Source organism: Amblyomma americanum, chromosome 3, assembly GCF_052857255.1.
Source record: "Amblyomma americanum isolate KBUSLIRL-KWMA chromosome 3, ASM5285725v1, whole genome shotgun sequence".
NCBI classification, from domain to species: Eukaryota; Metazoa; Arthropoda; class Arachnida; order Ixodida; family Ixodidae; genus Amblyomma; species Amblyomma americanum.
In genome coordinates, this window is record NC_135499.1 from 50,488,108 (window position 1) to 50,511,144 (window position 23,037).

The 23,037-nt window shown below is 46.5% G+C and overlaps 1 protein-coding gene across 37 annotated transcripts in view; it reads right to left on the bottom strand.

Moving 5' to 3' along the window:
- Positions 1-23,037, bottom strand: part of LOC144124579 (coiled-coil domain-containing protein AGAP005037) — a 489,877-nt gene that overhangs the window by 125,449 nt on the left and 341,391 nt on the right. For 32 of the 37 annotated variants that reach the window (XR_013313234.1, XR_013313233.1, XR_013313235.1 and 29 more), the window contains 2 exons: positions 19,115-19,313; positions 1,626-1,679 (listed from right to left, as the gene is read on the bottom strand). Coding sequence is in view for 34 of the 37 variants with exons in the window: in XM_077657348.1 (XP_077513474.1) it covers positions 1,626-1,679; positions 19,115-19,313 (253 nt within the window). In the remaining 3 variants the exon portion in view is untranslated. The remainder of the gene's footprint in view (positions 1-1,625; positions 1,680-19,114; positions 19,314-23,037) is intronic. The other 5 variants (XM_077657334.1, XM_077657349.1, XM_077657354.1 and 2 more) reach the window with 1 other exon arrangement.

The following is a 23,037-nucleotide window of genomic DNA, read 5'->3' on the forward strand; positions in this document are numbered from 1 at the left end:
GAACAGTTTCTAACTTTCCATCTATTACGTACCGGCTTTTTTTTTCGCTCATTGCAGATTCCCGCGAAATAGAAAAAAATACCAAGTGACATGCCCGCTTGCGCACCGCGATTGCAGAGCTCTCAAACGTCCTGTGTAGGAACGAACAGGTAATTTAGCCCGGTGTGTTGCCCCTTAAAATGTGACAGGGCAGCGACGCAGCAGCTGGCTGTGGGATATAGGCTATCTGTATGCTTCCCTTGTGGCGCTTGATGATAGCGACAAGCAGACACAGTCCTTATCGCTTGCGCTCGCGTAAATCGCACAGCCAGCGCCTGCGTCGCTGCCCGCTCGCCTTTCTAAGCGGCAGCACACCGGGTTAAATGATCTGTTCGTTCCTAGGAGACGCGTTTGAGAGCTCTGCAATCGCGGCGCGCAAATGGACATGTCACGTGGTATTTTTTTCTATTTCGCGGGCATCTGCCGAGCGAAAAAAAAGCCGATACGTAATATAGATGAAAAGTTACAAACTGTTCAGTTGGAGGTTTCGTGGACCGTTCTACAACTTTGTCATTGGACTTTTTCGCCTATCTTTATTGCTTGCGAAGTTGGTTATTAATCTCGACTAATTATGCAATTAAGCACAATACAAAAATAGTGTGAGTTGCTCCATACAATAGCCAGCGACATGCATTTGGTGGCGTCGACAGAGTGCCGCGGCATATTTTTAAACCATGGCTAAAGTTAGCTGGGACACCCTGTATATTTGTTGTACTTTCAAAGCCTGAAATCTTTTGCATGCCTCAGACGCTTTCATTCACTCTAGCGCTTTCGTGTGTAAAAGCGCCATTTTGTTTGCGGCAGCTTATATATCTAACGTCGCTCCATGACAATTTGGTTCCTCAACCAAAAAAAGAAAGAGCGCTCTTAGTCCATTCCTGTCGTCCACAAAATTCTGAGTTGTACCCGGAAAAAAAAAACTTCTTTATTTATGAGTCTATCCCTCTACCCCTTTCTTTGTATTTGCTGACGCCTGATCATAAATTTACCATTTTAGAACGTACGGCCCTTCCTTCTTTTAGATGCTGCACGAAGAAGCGCCGCAGCAGCTTCCATCGCAACTGCCTATACACGGGTGGTTTTTCTGCATGGAACAACAGGCCGCTTACGTGGGATATATATATGTTTCACATTTCTCTAAATTATGCGAGAGGAGGCTGAACTGGGCGAGTGTCTTAATAGTTACACTTGATGGCGAACCCACGTTTGTCCCAACAAACACTAGTTGTGAGACAGCACCTGTGCAGCCACCTTTCTTCCTCCTCTGCCGGTCTAAATTATGCCTGTGCATGCTACGCACGATATAACTGCATAGCTGTCAACAAAGCTAGAGCTTTGCGTCACCTGTTTGCACCCTGACAAGAAACCGCGGCGTCTCCGCAGCTCGATCAAACAGGCATAGTGCAACGCGGGGATGGGGAGCTGGGCATGCGGAACACTATCATCACCATCATCATAATGACTAAAGAAAGACGGACAAGAGGCGTGCACGTGCAGGGCGTGCAAGAGCAATAGCATCGGCATGCGTAGCGGGAGGGTAAAGCATTTGCGACGCGACGAGCGAGTGAAGTGAGTGTGGTCCATGCCTTTGCCATCCTGCCAGTCGCCAAGCTCGCCAGGCTTGACGAGCGTCATCCTTGCTGTGTGCGCCAAAGGTGGAGGGGGAGGAAAGCGACAGAGAAGGGGAAAGAGAGAGAGAGAACGACATCAAGTTGGTTATTGAAGGTCGAGGACAGGGCAAGCGGCACAAGCATAAACACGACGACGGGCTGTGGGACAGAGCAGTAGCGGTTAAGCCTAACTGCGTGGCAATGGTCTCAGCCTCGTTCCGCGGTTCACCACTGAACACTGTGCGGTGCAGTTCTGCGCCTGACTGTTGCACACGAGACCACACTGGGGAACTCCTGCAGTAAGTCATTGTGTGCGAACAGTACTCGTGAGGAGCATTTGTAGTCTATAATAAAAATTCAGGCGAGGACATTACTATTTGATAAAAATATGTCCCAATCTCGGTTATCTACGCTGATACTCATACTTTCTTATCATGTCGTGGTCTTGATGCAGATTTTTTTCTTTGGTCCATCTTGCGTTCGTCATTTACTTATCATCATCGCCATCATCATCAGTCTAGCTATACACCCACTGCAGGGCAAAGGTCTCTCCCATGTCTCTCAAATTAACCCTGTGCCTTACTTATGGCACGTATCAAATGCATTACAGTGGCGGCCTGCTAGTCGAAATATGTTCACACAGCCTTCAGCAATGAATTTCTTATCTCTAGCACCTTTTCTTTGAACTGCGGGATTTCAAACGTAAAGAAAACTTCGTTATGCTCCTCCGTAACTTATTTCAAGGTTGTTCAAGCATATGCCATCCGCTGTTTTTTTGTTTTTTTACAGCATTTCTTGCAACTTCGCCTTCTCGCTAGATTTCGCGCATGTGAACTGCAAACCGCAGCTTGTACCGTTAATATTTTTCCTTCGATGCCCTGTGCTCCCAGCGCTGCACCACGAACATTCACGTGCATCAGTTTGGAAGACGGACGCGACAGAAACTCAGTGACGGACGCGACAAAAACTCAGAGCCAAACAAACAGGCCACATTAATGGAACATCGATTAGTTTATACCGCTTACATGTTTGACACGAAGAGTAAATTACACAAGCCTGCGAACGGATTCACTTCGAATTCCCGAAAGCCATATCTACGCCTGCAAATCCTGATAGGAGGTGTCCAGCTCTTTTTTTTTTTTTGCGTGCAAATTTCTTTTCCTTCACATCGTGAGGACTTCGATAAATGAAAGCCTTCGATAACCACCGCCCGATATCCACCGCCTGTTTCGAGGACCACACTTGCTAGTATATTTTTTATTCTACTTATTTAGTACATACTGCAGTGATTGAAATCTAAGCAGGAGGGCAAGCCATTTCCCTTCGCTAAATCACCGTTACCGGACGTTATACTGCTGCAATGATAGCACAACGCTATAAATGCCTGTAGCTGCTGGCACACAAGAGTTAAAACACACACTAAAGAAAATTGCTCACATGTTTTCAGTACACGGTAGCACTATAGCTAAAGTGTCCTTTTCCTACTAATCGCATTACTCTTCTGTTAAATGGAGATCAAAAGTCGGAAGACAGTGATGACGTGAATGGGGCATAATTATTAGGATGGTGTAGTGATGATTTAGTTCCCTCCACGAGCAATGCGCACGTACAGATGCGGGGAAGACTAAGCCATTGCTGGGTTTTGTAGCAACCGCAAAAAAAAAGTCAATCGCACACGTTTGAATATTTACTCTCATGGGCGTAGATTACAAAGGAGGCGTACATTCAATACACAGACATTCTAATAGGGCTGTGCCCTAGCTACACTTATCTATATAGATGTTGACTGCATTCTTCGAAAAAAAGCACAGCACACTCATCTCCGAGGTTGCCACAACGAAAAATGACTGACGTTACGTCAGTCGGGATACATTCAGAACAACGAACATCTGCGTGCTGAAGAAGGAATATTCAAATTACCGCCCAACAAAAGGTTTGGTTTGGTTTGCTTTATGGAGGCTTAACGTCCCAAAGCGACTCAGGCTATGAGGGACGCCGTAGTGAAGGGCTCCGGAAATTTCGACCACCTGGGGTTCTTTAACGTGCACTGACATCGCACAGCACACGGGCCTCTAGAATTTCGCCTCCATCGAAATTCGACCTACTACGCACTACGCAGTGCTGTTTTATTGCGCTTTCTGACTTCACCGCGAAAAAACTTAATTCCATGGTCACAGCGGTTGTGTAATAAAGTATCCGTGGCTGCAAGCCGCAAAATTAATTACTAGAATCAGCCCGTAGCAAGCTGTGATGTCAAACTACTTTCAGGTGTTCCGGACGAAATCTGCGAAGCAAAGTCTCTTGGCGCGCTTTATGTGTTAACAGCAGCCCCGATCGCCATAAAGGGCGAAAACACTACTTTCTGAGACTTCGTCAATGTTCAAGGATTCAAATCTATGTAGGCTCTAGGTAAAGCATGCCAAGCTTTTTTTTTCCCCCTCGCATTTAAAATGATGACGTAATCGAGGAATAATTTTAAGGCTTCTCCTCACAGCAAAAGAGAAGTGCGGAGAAGCGCGGTGTGAAGTTACTGAAAGTAAGATAAACAACGCTCGGCGGGCTTAGCCTTTGGTGGCGTTATTTTTTTTTCCTTCAAAGCAATCGGGTACAGATGACGTCATCATGCGCCCTCACTTGGCGCTGTACGCTGAGAAGAAGCCTGAATGCCGTCACGATTGTAATCAGCGATTACGACACCATTTCAAAGGCTAGTCCAAAACGACTTCGCATGCCTTACCTCCAAGGTTCACATTCGGCCCCTTTATGGCCGTCAAATTCTGAAATCTCTGCAGTTGCCCTAAGCAATATTGGACGTGGGGTGGGTTAATAAAAGAGCAGGACCATACGCGTGCTGTCCGTCTTGTTTTATTTATTTACTCGCACCGCTAATCCCATTTAGGGTTGTGGCAGGAGGGCACAGTTCGGATAAAAAGATAGCTGTCTAGAATTAACATGAACATTCAAATGGCCAGCATATTCGCAAAGAACAAGAAATGGAAAACCGTCAATACCACAAAGTTATGACTTTAACAATGAAATAGCGCACGAAATAAGCCCACTGTCAGTACCACTGCTCAAAGAACAACAAGATGTGAAAAACAACGCTGCTCATTGGAATATACAGACAGAGGGCATCTTATTCCGCCGATTACGCTGCGTGGGGCGGCACTGCGCGCAGGGTGGAAGAAAACGAGGGCTGTGATTAGCCTGACACTGGCCGCTCCCTGATTTCGCCCATTGTAACCACACCCTGCTTTAACCAGAGCCCGAGTCGTCGCGCTTCAACCCCGTTCTCTTCTACACTGCGCGCCACGCAGCGTAATCGGCGGAACACTATAATAAATACTATGAACGTACACTACAAATGCACGAGCACCTATAGCTTCGCATAAGTATAGGAGAACAGAGCGGAAATGCGTGAAAAGTTCCCTTCCGCCATGCGATACCGACAGACTTTTGACGTTCTCTGGGACATTCACGGTTCCTTAATCCCAACATACATAACCGCTATGGAAATTAAACAAAACAGAAAAAAACTTGAAGCGGTACAAAACGGTTAGGCAGATGCCGCGGCTCTTGGCGCAGTGAACTATTGGGCATTTTATTTTCTCTGGTCAGAGGCACCGAGAGAAACGAAACAATTCAGCCACTGAACAACTCAAGCAGGATGGAAATTGCCGGAATCACAGTGAGACCAATGACATGTACAATCGTTTGCAGAAATACACAGAATATGACATATCAAGCATGCTAGCGTTTGATCTAATGATAGTGCGTATGGTGTCGATTAGATATAAGTAAAAAGTTGTGGTCAAAGCGCGCGTCCTATCTTTACGCATAAATAGCTTGTAGCTCCCATTCTCGACCAACTTAAGCGAATGCCTTCCGAAAGTTGCGGCAACCCGAAGGCCGAGCATGAAGCACAACTTTTGCGTCCGAGTGGTATCCAGCAGAAAAACGCTTCTGTTTCGAAAGCAGGGCCATTCTTTTACTGATTACTTAGGGCACGGCGCAGCCTCACGCGCTCTGCGTTTAAACTGCTTCTCTCTCATTCTGCTGCTTTAATTCAGTTCAATCGTCGATCCATTAGTTTTGCACTAGCGCCGACGGTGCGCTGTGCAGCTGGAACAGAAGCGCCTGACGGCGGCAGCCCGTCCAGTAGTTGAAGAACCCGGCCAGTACCCGAGTACGGCTGCCGCCATCTATGAGGCGTCCTGTAAAATATGCGACGTCTTTAACACAATGCATATTACGCTTTCACCAGATCTCAGTGACCAGCCTGACAACAATTTCCTTACTTCGCCAGTGAATGGAACTTTTCGTTTATACAGCGGCTGTCTGAGCGCGCTTGCGGAAGTATGCGTACTGGTTTGAACCATGCCTTTAATGCAACCGTTTAATATATTTGAGGCACAGCGCGCTCATTCCTTCATAAAAATGTGTAAGTGGCACGCTCATCTTGAAAAATGAGAGGGGAAGGAATGGTGAAAGTAGTTGCCGACAATATTACAGGTTAGCGCCGCGAATGTGAAGCTTGGCTGCACCTAGGAGTCAATTTGGTACTGATAGTGTGCATAAAACAATCCGTATTTTACGCTAAAAACTGGTAGCGAAGAGCGCATTGCAGTCACTTGTGACAAGTACTGGAGTGGACACTTGAGCTCCGCCTTAGAGTTAATGCGTTGCGGCACTGGTCATTCCCGGCTTTACATTAATAGATCCCCGAGAGACCTCATACCACTCCTGGCGCAGTGGCGCATCAGCGCGTAAGCCATGTACGCTACTGCCCTGCGATGGCGGGTGCTGCCACCGATGGGGTTAGTGCGACCCAGGTCGCTGTTCCCCAGCGACCAACCATTAATTTATGTGCCGCCTGCCACGATGGGCAGTTTGCTCACAATCCGGTGGGCAGGTTGTGATGACGCCGCAAGGTCACGTGACCTAGGTTGCTTCTCCGGGTAGTTTTTGCTCACGACGCTGGAATTCCTGTTGAACGGGAGCCTGAATGCTACCGCGTTGAAATATATTTCGACGCAATTCCCGGGTGATTGCAGGGGAAATCAATGCTGCACAGGTGCATCTTGCTCTCAGCCTGAAGCGGTGCGACAAAAGTATTTTTCAACACGCCCAGTTTGCATAGGCGCCGCCAATAGCGAACTCTGCGTGACTCAAAGGGAAAACTGACATTGAAAGGAAACTGAACAATGCGGCGAGATGGTCGGCAAAGATGTTGGTATTCTTCTTACGTGCAGCGGAATCTGACTTATAAAATGCTTCTTTCGATCGGCAAGGCGGAAATTTGGGCGAGTTGGTAAGTGTTCATTTTCGCTCGCATCTTTCGATCGCACGGACTAGTTCCGACGGCCATAGAAAAAGGAGGTAAGCTTTATTAAAGAAGAGGTCTTAGGCGCGGGTTGGGGTGACGTTACCCTCCCTGCGGTGGGCGCCTCTTCTAGGCCGGACGCCAGGTGGCCGACCGACGATGTCGTTCGGCGACCTCTTCGGCCCGCTCCGTGACTCGGAGTTGAACCTCTGGGTCCGAGCTGAGCAGCGCGGCCTCCCACTGCGATTGGGTAGAGAGCTGCAGACTGTTCGACAGCTTGTCTTGATTGCATGGACATAGAATGTGTGGTGTGTCTGCCTTATGGTCTCCACAGAGAGAACAGACGGGGCTGAACTGCTCTGGGAACCATATGGAATACATGTACGGATTGAAGAAAGTGTCTGTTTGGAGCTGCCACCAACTGACTTGTTGTGTTTTACTTAGAGATCTATGTGGTTCTGGGAATATTTGTCTTTCTTTCTTGAAGTGGGTAGTAATTTCTTTGTAGGTCGTCACTCGCTCCTTGGCCGGCCTCAGCTCGGGGTAGCGCACCTCCCGGTTAACTACGAATCCTCGGGCAAATTGGTGCGCCGCCTCGTTCCCAGGATGGCCCGAATGGGCAGGGACCCAGATTAATGTGATCTGGCAGGTATTGGAGATTTTTTGTAATATTCTGATGGCTGCGGAGTGGGCCCTTCCTTTGGCAAAATTTCGAATTCCGGTTTTAGAGTGGCTGATGATGTATTTGGCAGTGCTGGAGGTAATGGCGAAAGCTATGGCAGCTTCTTCGCCCTCCTCCGGAAATTTTGTTTTATCGACTGTCGCCGATGCGAGGGGAAAACCTCGACGATCGACAACTGCCAGGAAAAAGGCGTCTCTGTCCGCATGTTCTGCCGCGTCCACATGCGCCGTGTCTTTCTGAACTGAAAATCTTTCGTGAAGTTTTTCTGCCCAGGCCTTTTTTCTCTCCGTATAGTAGTGTGGATGCATGTTTTTGGGCAGAGAATGGACTTTTAAGTGTTCGTGCACGTGTCTTGGAATTGGCGAGGCGTGTGTACGGATTCCTTCACATTGTATTCCTTCCTTCTTTGAGTTGAAACGTCCCGTTTCAGTGCCTGATAGTCTTTCGTATTGTGCGGTGAGGTGCGCTTCCATCATTTCCGCTAAGGTGTTATGAATCCCTAATTGTAGTAGTTTTTCATTTGGGGTATGACGAGGGAGGTTCAGCGCAGTTCTGTAGGATTGTCGAATTAGAGAATCCAGGTCGTCTCATATTTCTCTGACTGTGAGGGTGACGTATGGTGTAGAATAGATGACTCGGTTAAGAAGGAAAGCTTGGATTAGTTTCCTGGTCTCAGCTTGTTTAATTCCTCCTCGCCTATTCGCAATGCGTCTGATGAAGAGGGAGATTTGGTTGACGGTGCTTTTCAGTTTCTTAATTAGTGCGCCGTTTTTTGTTTGACTGTATCAGCATTCGCAATATTCTTAGTGTTTCCACTTCTGGGATGGCTGCCCCTTCCACGTAGATTTTGATCTGAGGCGCTTCATTCTTTCCTTGACGCTTTGGGTGTAGGATGAGGACTTCGGATTTCTCTTTTTGCTGCGGCTTGTGCCTCCTCTACTACTACATCTGCCGCTTGTTGTAGCGTATCTTGTATCGTGCCACTACTCCCCTTGGTGGTCCAAAGGGTGATATCGTCCGCGTACAAACAGTGTTCTAGATCTGGTGTTTTGGGCGGGTTCATGTGCCATTTTGATGAGGGTTATATTGAATAAGAAGTCGCCATAGGAAAGCAATGGAGTCTTCCAAACATTCGAAATTCCCGCTGTAATTTTTTATGTACAGGGTCGTGCAGCACGTAGTGGCAGGCGCGCGAACTAGAAGCGTTAATTAGTCCTGATTTTCTAGGCTTAAAGCGCACAAGAGTCACTGCTTTCATGCTTGGGCCAAGCAGTGGCCTGCAGTATTCTGAAATAAATAGCATCGCTCCTTATGCGCGTCCAATATCTATCGTGTTACACCATGCCATTTTCATACGCATCTGTCACCGGCTCAGACAGCCAGCTAGAAGGAAGGTATATAGGCTTTACATGTCAGAGTAATTAACAAAATGGTTTCATTTCCACCAGGCAAACGCCCCCACAAGACGGCATACCTCGAGCCGAGGGCCCACGCATTTCCAGTGTAGAGCTGCGCAATCCGTTCATTCAGGCACCGCCGGCATGTAGAGCGGATTCAGCCTCCACATATCGCACCGAATGATGCGGTTTGTATGTACACGTCGTGTCTCCGCGTAGTCTGTTGTTTGAAGCGACGAAACGAGATAGGCTAGACGAGATCCAACGACCCCCTCGGGCCACGGGAGCGACGACAGGAAACTCCCGCGGTCACTGAACTTGCCACTGTCTCTAGCCTCCTCAAGACACTCCGCCCGACTCAAGTGGACCCCTACGACTACAGGAGGAAACCGGATGCTATATGGTAGCACATCCTCAGGCCAATAAAAGGTATCATTTTTCCCCTCTCCTAGCAAGATTCCAAGAGCAGAAGGGGTAAACGGGACAGCCAATCAGCCCGTTCTCTTATTTGCTTACCAGCAACCTGCATTGCCAGTATGAAGAATCCCTTAAAAAATGGTCTATACACTTTCTACAGACTTCTTATAGACTCTATTGACTCCGTATAGATATTTAATTGTGTTTATAGACAAAAGCCTAACTAAAGGTTTGTTGTCCCCATAAATCTACAGATTGTCTATAGGGTTTGTATTTTCTGTAGGCTAGTCTACAGGAGATGTCCATTGAAAGGCTGCAGAGTTTATTGACAGAAGTCTAGGGACAGTCTATAGAATGTCTACAGGAATTTTTTTAAGAGCTCAATCAAAACGCGTCCGTGTACTGATTCCCGGAGGTCGTTAATAATCGTTTGCGGCACACGTGAAAAACTACAAGAACTCACGAATATCTTCTCGTATCTGTGCTGGTGGCTCTATAGCACCGCGGAGGTTTCGGCGATCACTTTTAGGAAGGAACGGTTAGTGCGTTACATTTTAGCTTCTTCTTGAAAACTGCGCCGCGCTACTACGTACCTGCGTTCCCCCGTGTTGAGAGGATGGCGAGAGACGCTTGGCAGAAACTCACGCTTCTTTCCGAAGCTTCGGGTGAAGCAGCATCCCATGTTTTTGGAATTTCCAGAAAAACCGCGCTGAAGAGGGCGAAATGCACAAGCGGCCAAACAATCCGCACACATTGATCGCTGCAGCGGTAGCCTTGGAGGCAGCGACTTACAACGACCACGGAAGCCGCGTAGCGAGGCGAGTTGGAATCGCTGGCCTTACATTTACCAGTGATAGCATAGTTTCTGATCAGACAGAGATCAAGTTACAGGGCCGATGTGTCAATTTTTGTAACCTCAAAACATGAACAAATCGTGTCGTGTGCGGGGTTCCACGTTCAAAATATGCACGTTGGCTGTGAGAGACACCGTACAGTCGAGGGCTCAGGGTTGATTTCGGTCACCCGGGGTTATTAAGCGTGCGCTGACATCCCACAACACAAGGGGCGGTAGTTGCCATATCGTGTAAACGCCACCCTCGCGTTCAGCGTTCGAACCCGCAACCTTGGGCTCAGAAGCCGAATGGCGGGTATAGTCAAGAAATGCACTCGAGATTCATTGGTGGCCCCAGTGAGGTGCGTTCATTTTTCTTGAAGCAGTTCAGTAACTGTTTCCAGTGGCATCACATGCCCTGAGAAAAGGCGTCCCGCGCTCTCCCTAATAGAAATCTATTGACAGTCTATAGACTGTCTACAGGCTTTTATGTATGAAGTCTATAGACTTTCTAAAGACAAATCCTATGGACTAGTCTATACGCAATATAGATCATATAGACAGTGTATACACAATCTATAGACATATGGTCATACACTTTTAATAGACTTCTGCCTACAGACTATGAATAGACAAAAGGAAATATCTATAGAAAGATAATAAAGTCTATAAGCAGTCAATAGACAGTCTACTGACCATTTTTATAAGGTTTAGCTTCCGTAATATTGTTGCGTTTTCGTGTGTCGTCAACGCAGCGCTCAAGATTTTGACAGCAGCAGCCCTAAATCCCGTTTTACCCCTAAACCTCGACGCTTACAATCAAGTATTAAAGTCGTCGGCATTCAGCAAGAATTTCTGCAGGATTAGAATTACAGCGGTTGCACTAAGTTCGCATAGAAGGACGAATGCAGTCCAAGGCACGCGCAGGACAGGCAGACACAAATGCGCCGGTAAGCGCGTTCCGTTGGTGAGCACAGAAGAAATCGAAACCGTTTCTCGCATTGTCCGAGTAACATGTCACAGAACGTTCTTCTGGTAAGTGCTGCGAGCACTCCTAACCATGCAGAGGAAGCGACGCACGCCCTGCCCGACGACCCGCAGGGAGTCGCCATCGCAAGTGCTTTCAGTCACGCCAGCACGACGCTCAGGCAGGGCTAGTATAGGAGTCGACAGCCATCGCACGCTTCTGTCCGTGCCATGGTGGGCAGCACGCGAACGTGTGCAACGTGCTTTCCGGGTCGCGAGAGTGAAGTTTGCGCGGACCCGCCCTAACCACGGTGACGGCACTGTTTCCCCGAGTCGCCCTGGTTTCCTTCGCGGTGATCAAACAAAACTGCACGATGCTGACTAAAGGCCGCGGTTGTACAAAAAAAAAAACTGCCGGAGTTTCGCAAGCGTGTCGTGATCAGTGTCTCTTGGCCCGGTGCTGCGTTTTTTTTTCTCAGTAATCATGACGATGATGCTTTGATTTTAATTGAGCGACGGCAGCTTGAATAAAGAGCGCCGTGGCTAATGCGTTTGGTCTGCACAAGGCGGGGCCAGAGACCCGTTTTTTCCAGCATTCTAAATCCCCAGCGGAAGCCGAACGCTCGGCCAGGGGTAGCTATGCACCCATAGGGAGACTGGCGGGTGGCAGGTTTCCAATGGCTATCTCATTAGGGTGAACTGCTTAAGAAGGAAGAATAAAAAACAAAAAGACTCGCGAATTCGTGGACGGGCACGTGAGAAGGCTTTAGTTCTCACCATACTGGTCCTCTGGACTAGAAATTTCGCATTTCTCAATGTATAACTCTCCAAAACGGCTGGCAAAGCTTCAAGTTCGCATAACAGAGCCGTTTGGCAGTGGTCGTCAATCCTTTCACTTCTTTGTTTTCAGAGCAAGCACTTCAATGTTCGTTCACACGCCTACAACGCAATACGCCTTTGCTGCAGTAGCTGCTCTAGCGGCCTGACTGGGAAAAAGTTACATCTCATATCTATACATACATATAAAGCGGGGATTTAAATCCTGTGTTCTTCACACATAATTACTGTGAGAGAGGAAATAGTGTCTCTGTCTGCGTGTGCAAAAGGAGCCGCTGTCGCGCCATGCCCTTAAAGGCGGAGCTTTAAGTGTCCCTTCAACTTTTATTTGCAGCGTTTTCCCAATATTCGCGACTTTTTAAGGTTATTTTTTTCTTTTTTAAGGCTATACCTATATATAAATGATATCGTTAATCAATGCCTGCATGCGAAATGTGTTACGTATGCAGATGACATCTCACTGTTCTTCTCATCAAGCGTATGTGGAGATATGATAAACGAGGCAAATAGGACACTAAGTCCACTCCATCAATGGTCCCTTAATAACCAGTTGAAAATTAATGTAACTAAAACTAAGGCTATTATATTCAAACCAAAAAAATAAAAACATTATTCTACATGCGATCTTCAGCTAGGTCTGGAAACGATAGAAATTGTAGACAATATTAAAATATTAGGGGTATATTTCAACAGCCAGTTAAGCTGGGATAATCACGTTAACGCTGTCATCAGTAAGCTTTCTCGTGTCACATGTATCATTAACCGGCATCGTTACTTACTTCCATGCAAAGTTAAACTTCTCCTGTATAATTCGCTCTTTATGTCCCAAGTAAACTATGCGCACTTAGTTTGGGGAACAACTACAGGCACCAATAAAAATAAGATTTACGTTTTACAGAAAAAGGCTCTACGTGCAATACTCAACGTCGGTTCAGATATAAACACATGCGACTTATTCCGCCAGTTCAAGGCCGTAAAACTATCTCAAATGTATAATGTTAGGCTGGCAGAAAGATATAAGAAGGACCTAAGACAAAATGTGAATTACTTGCGTGACACGGCACACCATTCGCTAAATGTACAAGTTTACCCTAGCAGACACAGCGAACTATGGCCTATTCCAACATGCCGCACAATATATGGTACATATAGCCTAGCAAACACGGTTCCCCGTCTTTTAAATAAGTTTCATGCCGCAAAAGCTGATGTATCACGAGCATGCCGCAAAGATATACAGGATGTATGTGCTACTTTTTAGATTTCATCATGCTTTCACTACTTCCTTATCTCTTTCGTTGCATAAAGTGTTGACCTGATTTGAATATTCAATGACATGTTTTTCTGTGCAGTATATTTTTCTGTTGCTTTTTTGTTATCATTTTTTTGTGTACGCTTCATTTCCTCATTGTCTTTTCTGATGATTTTTGTGTATGTATGTTGCCTGCTGCCCCGCAATGTAGGGGCCGAGAGGCATGTCAAGCCACAAATTCTGGCTTTCTCCGTCGACCCTCACCATGTATACATGGCAAATAAATTGAATTGATTACGTTCGCAGACTTGTAAGAGCTCGTAGGCTTGGTGTAGTTCATGCGCATGAGCCGCCAATTGCTTTGGGTTTCGTGTTTTTTGGAACGCTCTTCACCCGATACTCCGTGCATTCTAGGCGATTTTCTTGTTAATATATTGCTGACCCTAAGTGTTTCTTTTAGCTTTTGTTATCGCCATTTCCCTTCTGCCTCCACCAAGGCAGAGTACCATGCAAAATAATTCCAGACCGGACCGACCCGTTCGGCTTTGGTTTTTCTAATAAAACCTCTCGCTCTCTGTTTTTCACCCGAATTTTTCTTTCTTCCCTTTTGATCACTGCATCAAGCTATAAAAAATAAATTATATATTTGGCAAGAGTTTTGGGCAATGAATTAGCTACAAAAGGGTCCATTGGCAGGGTCACTATGCCCCGCCAGCATAACGTGCTGCGCTGTCCACTGGGCTTCGCATGGAAGTCATAGAATGTGCTTTGTAAATGTAGCGCTGGTCTGAGCGAAAGTAACAGACCTCGACGCGTGGAACTGCACCGGCACGCCACACAACGCAGCATGCGTGGGGTCCAGAGCGAGTGATTGCAATCTCTCAACAGTACAGTGCTCCACAGTCGGGTTTCGCCTGCGGACTCGTCCGACAACGTTTTAAACGGCGATTTTGGGTCTGATGCATCACAAATTCAAAACCCAAAAGGTAACACTCACTCAAGGGAGACAGTGAATGATTTGCGCTGTAACTTCTTAGGTTAAAAGAAAAAAGGAGAGGATAAGATTGATTTCAAGACACAGAGATTCGAACTGCCGTCTTGCGTGTTCAGAAAAACAGCGTTGCACCGTAACTTTTTTTAAAAACTTACTGCCAACAAAATCATACAGCATATACACAAGAACCGTCAGCCAACCTGTGACTGACGTAGAAAGGCTGAAATGCTCTGATTGTCTCTAAGGTTTCAATGTACGGGAGCCAGTCAGGAGCACAATCCTGGAGTTGGAGTATTTGAATATATTTCGCAATCGTTTCTTCAAAAGACTAGCGTTTAAGATACCGTGCGTCAAGAAATGCGCGTGGCACCGCCATCCTGCTCCGTCCACATACAACGTAACCGAAAAACGTGAGAATGTCGTAAGGCGCACCATCCCCGTTTTCTATCGGGAGGTTTCTGATGCCGTGGAGGTTAAGCGGAAAATCCTTCTTAATGCTCCCATGGCGGACGTCCCCGAAAACAACTGCAGCGTCCCAGCAGTCCAAGAAAACATCTTCTGTCGTTTCATCCTTTTGAGACAGAAAGCAGTGTAATCCTCACAGCACAAACAATCCCTTCTCCTGCAGCCATGTCCTTTACAGGCAAAGTGCCGCTGTGAGAACTAGAGAGAAAGATTTTAGTTGCAGCAGAAGAAATGACCACTTTCTTAACAACCCTTTTTAAAGCATCCTGCCCTGGCCCTGCACCGTGCATGGTCCTGTACAATGGTGGAGGGAATAGCTGCCCGCAGAGATCTTTTTAAAGGTGTTCCCAAGTCACTCTAGTGAGATGACCTGAGGAAAAGCGTGTATGACACGATTGTACAGCTTTCTTCAGATATCCCCGCACAGCTCCTTGAATAAAGCGTTATGTGATGACAAATCAAGGCAAAACTTTGCCCAGTTTCAACGGAATAAAAGCACTTGAAAAAGGGTCTCTAGCGTTCCTAAACAAAAGAAAGTGGTTTAATAACTTTAGGACAAAAAAAATCGCATAAACCAAGACCTCCACCACGAACCCAGAGAACCGATGAAAATGAGCAGTCTTATTTGTGCACTTATCTTTCCCCCTAAATTTCTCCTGTTTGGCGTGGACTGGACCTGCTTAACCGCAAGTTGTGGGGCTGTGCCGCTGAGGGAACAGAATCACGCGTAGAGCGCTCCGCAGTACAGTGCTCTAACGAGAACCTACATAAAGGCAGCGAGAACCACTACTCTACAGCAAACAAACAGTTGTCGCCAAACGCACGCCTTCATAAGGGTCAGAAACAGGCTACCAACGCCCGGAGCATGTGAGGTCCTCCTGCTCTACGTCTCTGTAACAAGTTTCCAAAGGGCAATGAAATTTCTCCGTAATAGCCGTTTATTCGTTATCTCCGCAGAGGACCTTTGCAGTAAATAGCTTAAACCAGTGCGGTCGCACTTACAATGGGGCGCACGGGCTGAAGCAGGACCTCGTCTCGCCGTCTAAAGAGCCGCGTTCGCCATGAAGCTTTAATGCGACCCCTTTATACCTTATGCGGCGACAAAGAGGGTATATTAAATTATTTCGCCGCGGAAGAGCCCCGTTTTGCTACAAGTCGCGCAAGAAACGGCAGCTGCGAACTGCCCCTCCGACCAAGCGAACAATGCGGCTGAGAATAGGCTCAGGGCGAAGACACAAATGGGTATGGTCCAGTATTTGTGTTTAGGTACGAGAAAAAGCTTCCTATGGGAGCAAGAAATTGTTGCTCCGTTGAAACGAGGAAAGAAATTCATAGAGTTCTGGCCCTTTTTTTTTAACAAAATCATGTCGTCATCTTCAGATCGATCACTTCTGTTTTTGTACGAACCTGCAAGCTAAGATGAGGTTCAAATGCGGCGCTGAGCTAAGCACTGCATTCGCTTACTTTTGGTTGCAGAGATGGTGCCTGCGGCTCAGTGATATTGAGCTTTAGAACAAGTTCGCAGGCGTTGCAGCTGCGACAACCGCATTTCGAGTAGGCGGCAGACAAAAGAAAAGGTCTGTGTACTATCGTTTAGGCACCACCATAAGCCTGACTACGCCCACTGCAGGTCAAAGACTTCTCTCATGTGTCTACAATTAACCCTCTCATTTGCCAGCTGCGCCCACCCTATGCCTCTAAACTTCCTAATCTCCTTCGCCCACCTAACCTTCTGCCGCCCCCTGCTACGCTTGCCTTCTCTTGGAATCCACTCCGTTACCCTCAAGGACCAGCGGTTATCTTGCCGTCGCATTACATGCCCTGCCCAGGCACATTTCTTCCTCTCGATTTCGACTGCAGAATCTCATTAACCCGCGTTTGTTCCCTCACCCACTCCGTTCTCTTCCTTCTCTGAGCCTTACACCCTTCCCTTTCCTTTGCTCGCTGCGCTGTCCTCAATTTAAGGTGAATGCTTTTCGATCGCGGTAGGAGAAAAATAACGGGTAGTCAAAGAATAACAGTAAATCCCGCAACTAAGCACCTTGTCGCCCTAGAGCGAAAAAAAGCAAGAACTTATTTTAAGGACTAATATTAGTGCTTCAAGACGACATTGTCTCACTTTTAAACACTCATGTTTGTCAATGCGCTCATCAGCCAGAACGTAACGTGACCTTATACAGGGTGTTTCATCTAACACCTTTTGCAGCTTTTAAAAATCGGATGTGTTAGAAGAGCGTTTTTTTCGGCATAGAATTGTCGCAAAAAAAAAAACTCTACTAACTCAAAAAAGCCGATTTTTAAAAATTGCAAAGTGTTAGGTGAAACACCTTGTATGTACACATGAAGTCTGCCTCACTGTCTTCTGAATTTACAAAGCGGGAAGTTAACACGGCTTCGCTCCAACAGGACACAGGCTGCACTACAAGCCTAATATGCACTGTATGCGTGAAGATTTCTCTGTCACTTCAGCGAGACATCGGCGCACTGTATGTGCCAAGCGATCTACGCCCCTTCCACGTGAAATAGCTCAAACACCAAAGTCTCTTAGCTGTGTATGTGCTGTGCGATCAGTGTCATATTCTAACGTTGTTTCGATGCATACCATCATCTACGCCGGCCTTAATTATACCATACGTCAGCAATCACAGGGGCGGACGACTTTACACACAGAGGACCGCACCTATACGTCGCGGGACCAGCTGCTGCTATAGCGATCCGATCCTTGAAGTTATTGAGCTACACTCGGGTCTGTGCCTTGATTTTTTGCTTCGCCTCGTAAGGTGTGAAACAAGTTACACAAAAAGCGTACACGCTCAGTCTTGTTTCAGGATTACAGCAAGTCCAAGTTCCGCGTTCCTGCGTTTCACTGATGATCACTACGGAAGTTGCTTAATTAAAACTTCTAGACTATACGTAGCATATAACTGCGCTGAATGAGTACTGAGAGAAACAGAAATTAAATTGAAATTTTCAATCTTCTGATGCTCTAACAATGGCCCTAGCATAGAAATTCCGGTCCCTGATTGAACATCAACGCTTTCGATAATTAACAAAGGCCTCATTTTGCATTACGCTCAGCAGAGAAGACGGCCTTCATCACTCATGCTGTTAATACAAATTTTCTTTTATGTGTGTGCGCGGACACAGACAGTGGTATTTGCAGTAGGCCTAACTTACTATTCCATTAAAAAGTAATGATCTCTAATGGCAATTTAACTTGCAGTAATTATAGATTCCTCCTTCTTTCAACTTATTTCTTTTTTTCGGGCAGGAGCAGAGGGGAATTCAATCTAGCGGCAACACTTGTTTCAATAATTCACAGCTTTCGAAGCTTTTATTCGAATCCTTAGCAGACTATATAACTCGCGAGGTTAATACTGGCCTTTGTAAGAGCTAAATACCGCTCTCCTTTCTTGTGAGGCGATTAAGGTTGCGCAGAAAATGTCCTAAACTTTAATGATACTTCGTTCAAGGCTGGTGTTCATATAACAGCGACACACTCAAGGAGATAATTTTGTGCCCTTCTGAATACCGGCCTAATTTTAGCACATTTTCAGGACGCTTAACTATAGTCAACAAACTTACGAATGCCCTAATTTTAAGTGCCCGGTGCATATTAGGGCCGCGTTACCACAAGCAAACGTGCCAAAGGCCAGCGGAGCTCCTGCCGCCTGCACATGAATCCCACAGGGCCCAGTGAACCCTTTGTTCAGCTATAAGTGGCCCTGGCAGCAGCTGCAGCTGACAGTGGAAGTTAGTGGAACGTATGGTAAGAGTTAGTGTTTTCACTTTTTTTTTCTTGTATCCCCCGTAGCAGTCGACAAAAACCGCACAATTCGAAGGCGCCATGAGTTTATAGAGACCACAAGTTCGTTACCGCCTGCTCATGCATGTTTATGGTTTACGGGGTTTTTAACTTCCCAAAGCAGCTCAGGCTAAGAGGGACGCCGCAGTGAAGGGCTCAGGAAATTTCTACAACCTGAGGTTCTTTAATGCGCTCTGACATCGCAAAGTACACGGGCCTCTAGAATTTCGAATCCATCGAAATTTGACCGCCGCGGCCGAGATCGAACCCGCGTCTTTCGGGTCAGCAGCCGAGTGCCATAACCGCCGAGCCACCGCGGCGGCCTGCTCATGCATGTAATGCCGTTACAAGTCACTCCGAAGAGACAACAAGAAAGCAGCGACAGTAGACTCGTTAGTTAGCAGTAACTTCCGGGGTCCAGGGTACACCCCACAAGACGTCATCGTAAACGGCGCTGGGCGGACAGCAACAAGGGCGAGGGGATTCAAAGACCATTACCGAGTGGCCGCTCCTGGGTCTTGGACGGCGTCCGGACGACGGGCAGGCTAGCGCGGGCCTTGGTGGCCCTGCGCAGGCCTGTGGCCGAGGTCTCCACCTCGGACATGATGCCCGGGTCCTCGTCGTAGACGCTGGCTGGCGGCTGGTACATGGGTGGACCAACCATGCGCCCGCCGCCCACCGGCGCGCCCAGGTGACTCTGCGCCACGAAGAGGAGGAGAGAACATCGTCAAGAGAGGATGGTGGGAGAAGGAAGGAGAGGGGGTATGGTCCCCAGAAATACAAGGGGGGAAGCACCGTTGATCTGCTCTCACCAAAACTTGGCATGGCAGAGCGGGCTCTCACCTTCAGCAGTTCTCGACGCCGCTGGCGTTCCTGGCGACTTAGTACGCAGACGATTATAGTGCAGTCTGATGGTACGCTTGCATATCCACACGTGGGAACACGAACTGTTACCAGGAGGTGTGCTTCCGTTCGTACCGCCACTAGAACAAGGTTGTCCCTTGGGTGGATAGACATCTCCTGTAAATCTCTCACTACCTTTACTTAGTGAGGATTGAGGACTCACAGAGCCCCATGAATTTCGGCTCCCGACGCCGGACGATAAAAACGTCCTTGTAATGTAAACGAAATTAAGGCGATGAATCTATTCGTTTCCGCTAAGAGTACATTTACACCTCTTTGCAACTATGCAAAGGATGCTGTCCAAACTGGCTGCAGCCAAAATCAGTGCTCGGGCAAAGATATGCGGGCTGCTCGATAAAACCGAGAAAGAAACGCGTTGCTACAAGGCTGACGGGCATTGCGACAAAGAGCGTGTCACGGCAAAAGGCAAAGGTACAAAAGAACGACGAAAAGTAAACCCACATTTCTTAGTGTACAGAGACGCAGACAGACGCAGGTACACCAAAGGTAATGTAACACGCACACGTCTTTTCGTGAAACGCTCACCAAGCCGGGAAGTCGAATAACTTTTTTAGACACAGCAGCTTTTCCCCGTGCAAGAAGAGGAACCTTAATAAATCAATCCGAAGCTCATCATATCGCAATGACGAACTCTATCTCCTCTTATCCCCAGCTCTCTATCTGATACAATTCCCCTCCGGATGATATTTTGGTTCATTAAAGTTATTTCTTTCTCTCACCAGCTTTTGTGGAGCGGCAGTCCCGGCATACCGGCATGACATTGCGCAGGCAGCGAAGCACCCCCACGTCTGAAGCGTGGGGGTGCCTGTCGAAATATAGTTAAAATACATCAGGCTAACTTCACAAGCGCTTTGCGCCAGGCTAAACAAAATCACTTTCAGTATAGCCTGCCAAATTTTCTTCGTGACTCACCACATAAGTTCTGGAAATTTTTATCGAAAAAGGAAAAAACAATTACGCGCATTTCATGTCAAGGTGTCCAGCTTGCTGATAAATCGCAAATCTCTGAGGCATTCAATAAGTATTTTCAGAGTGTGTTTTCCCATCATGGTTTATTTGTTCAACCCAGTACCATGTCTCCCAACACGACCCCCGACATTGTTTCTTCATCTGGCGTATTCTCCATGCTACTCAACCTCAAAACTAAAGCGTCCGCTGGACCTGACGGGATACCAAATATTTTTTTTGCGCCGTTATGCAGAAGCCATCACAGAGTTCCTGGTTGTTATTTTCCGCAAATCATTTGAAACAGGAAACATACCTTCCGACTGGAGGAAAGCGCGGATTGTGCCCGTGCTGAAAAAGGGTGATCCTGCCTTGATTGCTAATTATCGTCCCATATCAATACCTTCCACATGTTGCAAACTTGCTGAGCATATCAAAGCTAACTACATAACTACATTTCTAAACGATAACAAGGTACTTACCCCCCCATCAGCACGGGTTTCGAAAAGGCTTTTCCACTGTCACTCAGCTAACTTCTGTCATTCATACTTTTGCAAGTCTACTAAATAGCGCTGGTCAAATGGATGTTATTTTTTTTAGACTTCAGCAAAGCCTTTGATGTTATTTCTCATGCCAAACTAATTTACAAACTTGAACTTATTGGTCTTCCTAATTTCATAATTCGTTGGATTTCCTCATACCTTTCTCACCGCACACAATTTGTTTGTATTGATGATTGCTATTCAAACCACCTGCCGGTCACTTCAGGCGTCCCACAGGGAAGCGTCCTCGGACCTCTCCTCTTTTTGATATATATCAGTGACATTACTAACGTTATAACTACCCCTGTTCAAATTAGATTATTTGCAGATGACTGCGTTTTATTTCACCAAATTACTTGCCAAGATGATCAAGTTTTACTAAACTCCAATCTTCAGAACATACATACATGGTGTAATAAATGGGACATGAAGCTAAATTTAGAGAAAACAGTATACATGACGATAACTAACAAAAAGGCTTCCTTCTCATTTCCTTACAATATTTCATCTCACCTTCTGACCGAAGTCAGCGAGTACAAGTATCTAGGAGTTACAATAACGAAAAACCTTAGCTGGAATAAACATGTATCAAACGTATGCTCCTCAGCCTTTCGTAAACTCTGCTTTCTTAGACATAAACTAAAACTTGCCCCACCTGAACTTAAAAAATTAACCTACTTTTCAATAATAAGGCCATCACTAGAATATGCGTGCACCGTCTGGGATCCCTACACTAAACGTAACATCGAGGCCCTTGAAATGATTCAACGCAAAGCCGTCCGTTTTATTTTTTCAAAGTATCGTGTAACTGACTCACCAACGACCCTCATGCAAACTCACGGTATTGAAACATTACAGCTGCGCCGGAAAATTCAAAGACTGAAACTACTTTTCTTACTAAAAAACCATAAACTGTCTATGAATGCAGACCCTTTCCTTAAACCTAACACTACGCGCCAAACACGAAATCATCATACACAATCATTTACTGATCCGGAGTTCCCGGGTTCGAACCCGACCGCGGCGGCTGCGTTTTTATGGAGGAAAAACGCTAATGCGCCCGTGTGCTGTGCGATGTCAGTGCACGTTAAAGATCCCCAGGAGGTCGAAATTATTCCGGAGCCCTCCACTACGGACCTATTTCTTCCTCTCTTCTTTCACTCCCTCCTTTATCCCTTCCCTTACGGCGCGGTTCAGGTGTCCAACGATATATGAGACAGATACTGCGCCATTTCCTTTCCACCAAAAACCAATTATTATTAACCCCTTACAGTGCTAGGATTAACGCCTTTAAATACTCATTTTTTCCACGCACCATTGAGGAGTGGAACAGGTGTTCGCCAGATCTCTTAACCAGAGCTGATTCTTTTGACTCAATGTTTTCTTCACAGCATTTAATTTGAGAGCCGTTTCTGCGTTCACTTTTTGTATTTTGCATCTGAGCCTTGTATTTATTGCTGTATTTTGTGTTACAACTTGTATTTAACATTTTTTCAATTTTGCTAAACCTGTTCTTTTTTGCATATATTATGTACTCGCCCCTCCTGCTTGGGCCTACTGTAGGCCTGCAGTATGTTCTAAATAAATAAAAATAAATAAAAAAACACCGAGACAGACATGGCATTTCGTCTATCCTTTCTGTTGTTGCGCATTTGCAGCTTCCTCGCATAGCCACCAGGGGTTTTTCGAGCACGTGTACAGCTGCGCAGCTTATGCAATAGCATTAGAGTTCACATTCTGCAAGAACAGCGGCGTGCATCACGAAATTCGCTGATTGGTCAAGAGCAGTCTCGTAGTATTGTGAAGCCATCACAACCTGCCCATCGTGGCAGATGGAAATTAGATTGGTAGAGATAAGTCGCGTCACCTGGTGACGTCATCACAGACTTCCCAACCTGTGCAAAAAATTACACAGAAAGGCCAAAGTAGCAACAGTGGTGATCTCTAATGCTATCGCATTCTACTATTAAAGCGCCTTAGGTGTCCGCCAAGTTTTTCCAGCTAAAGTTC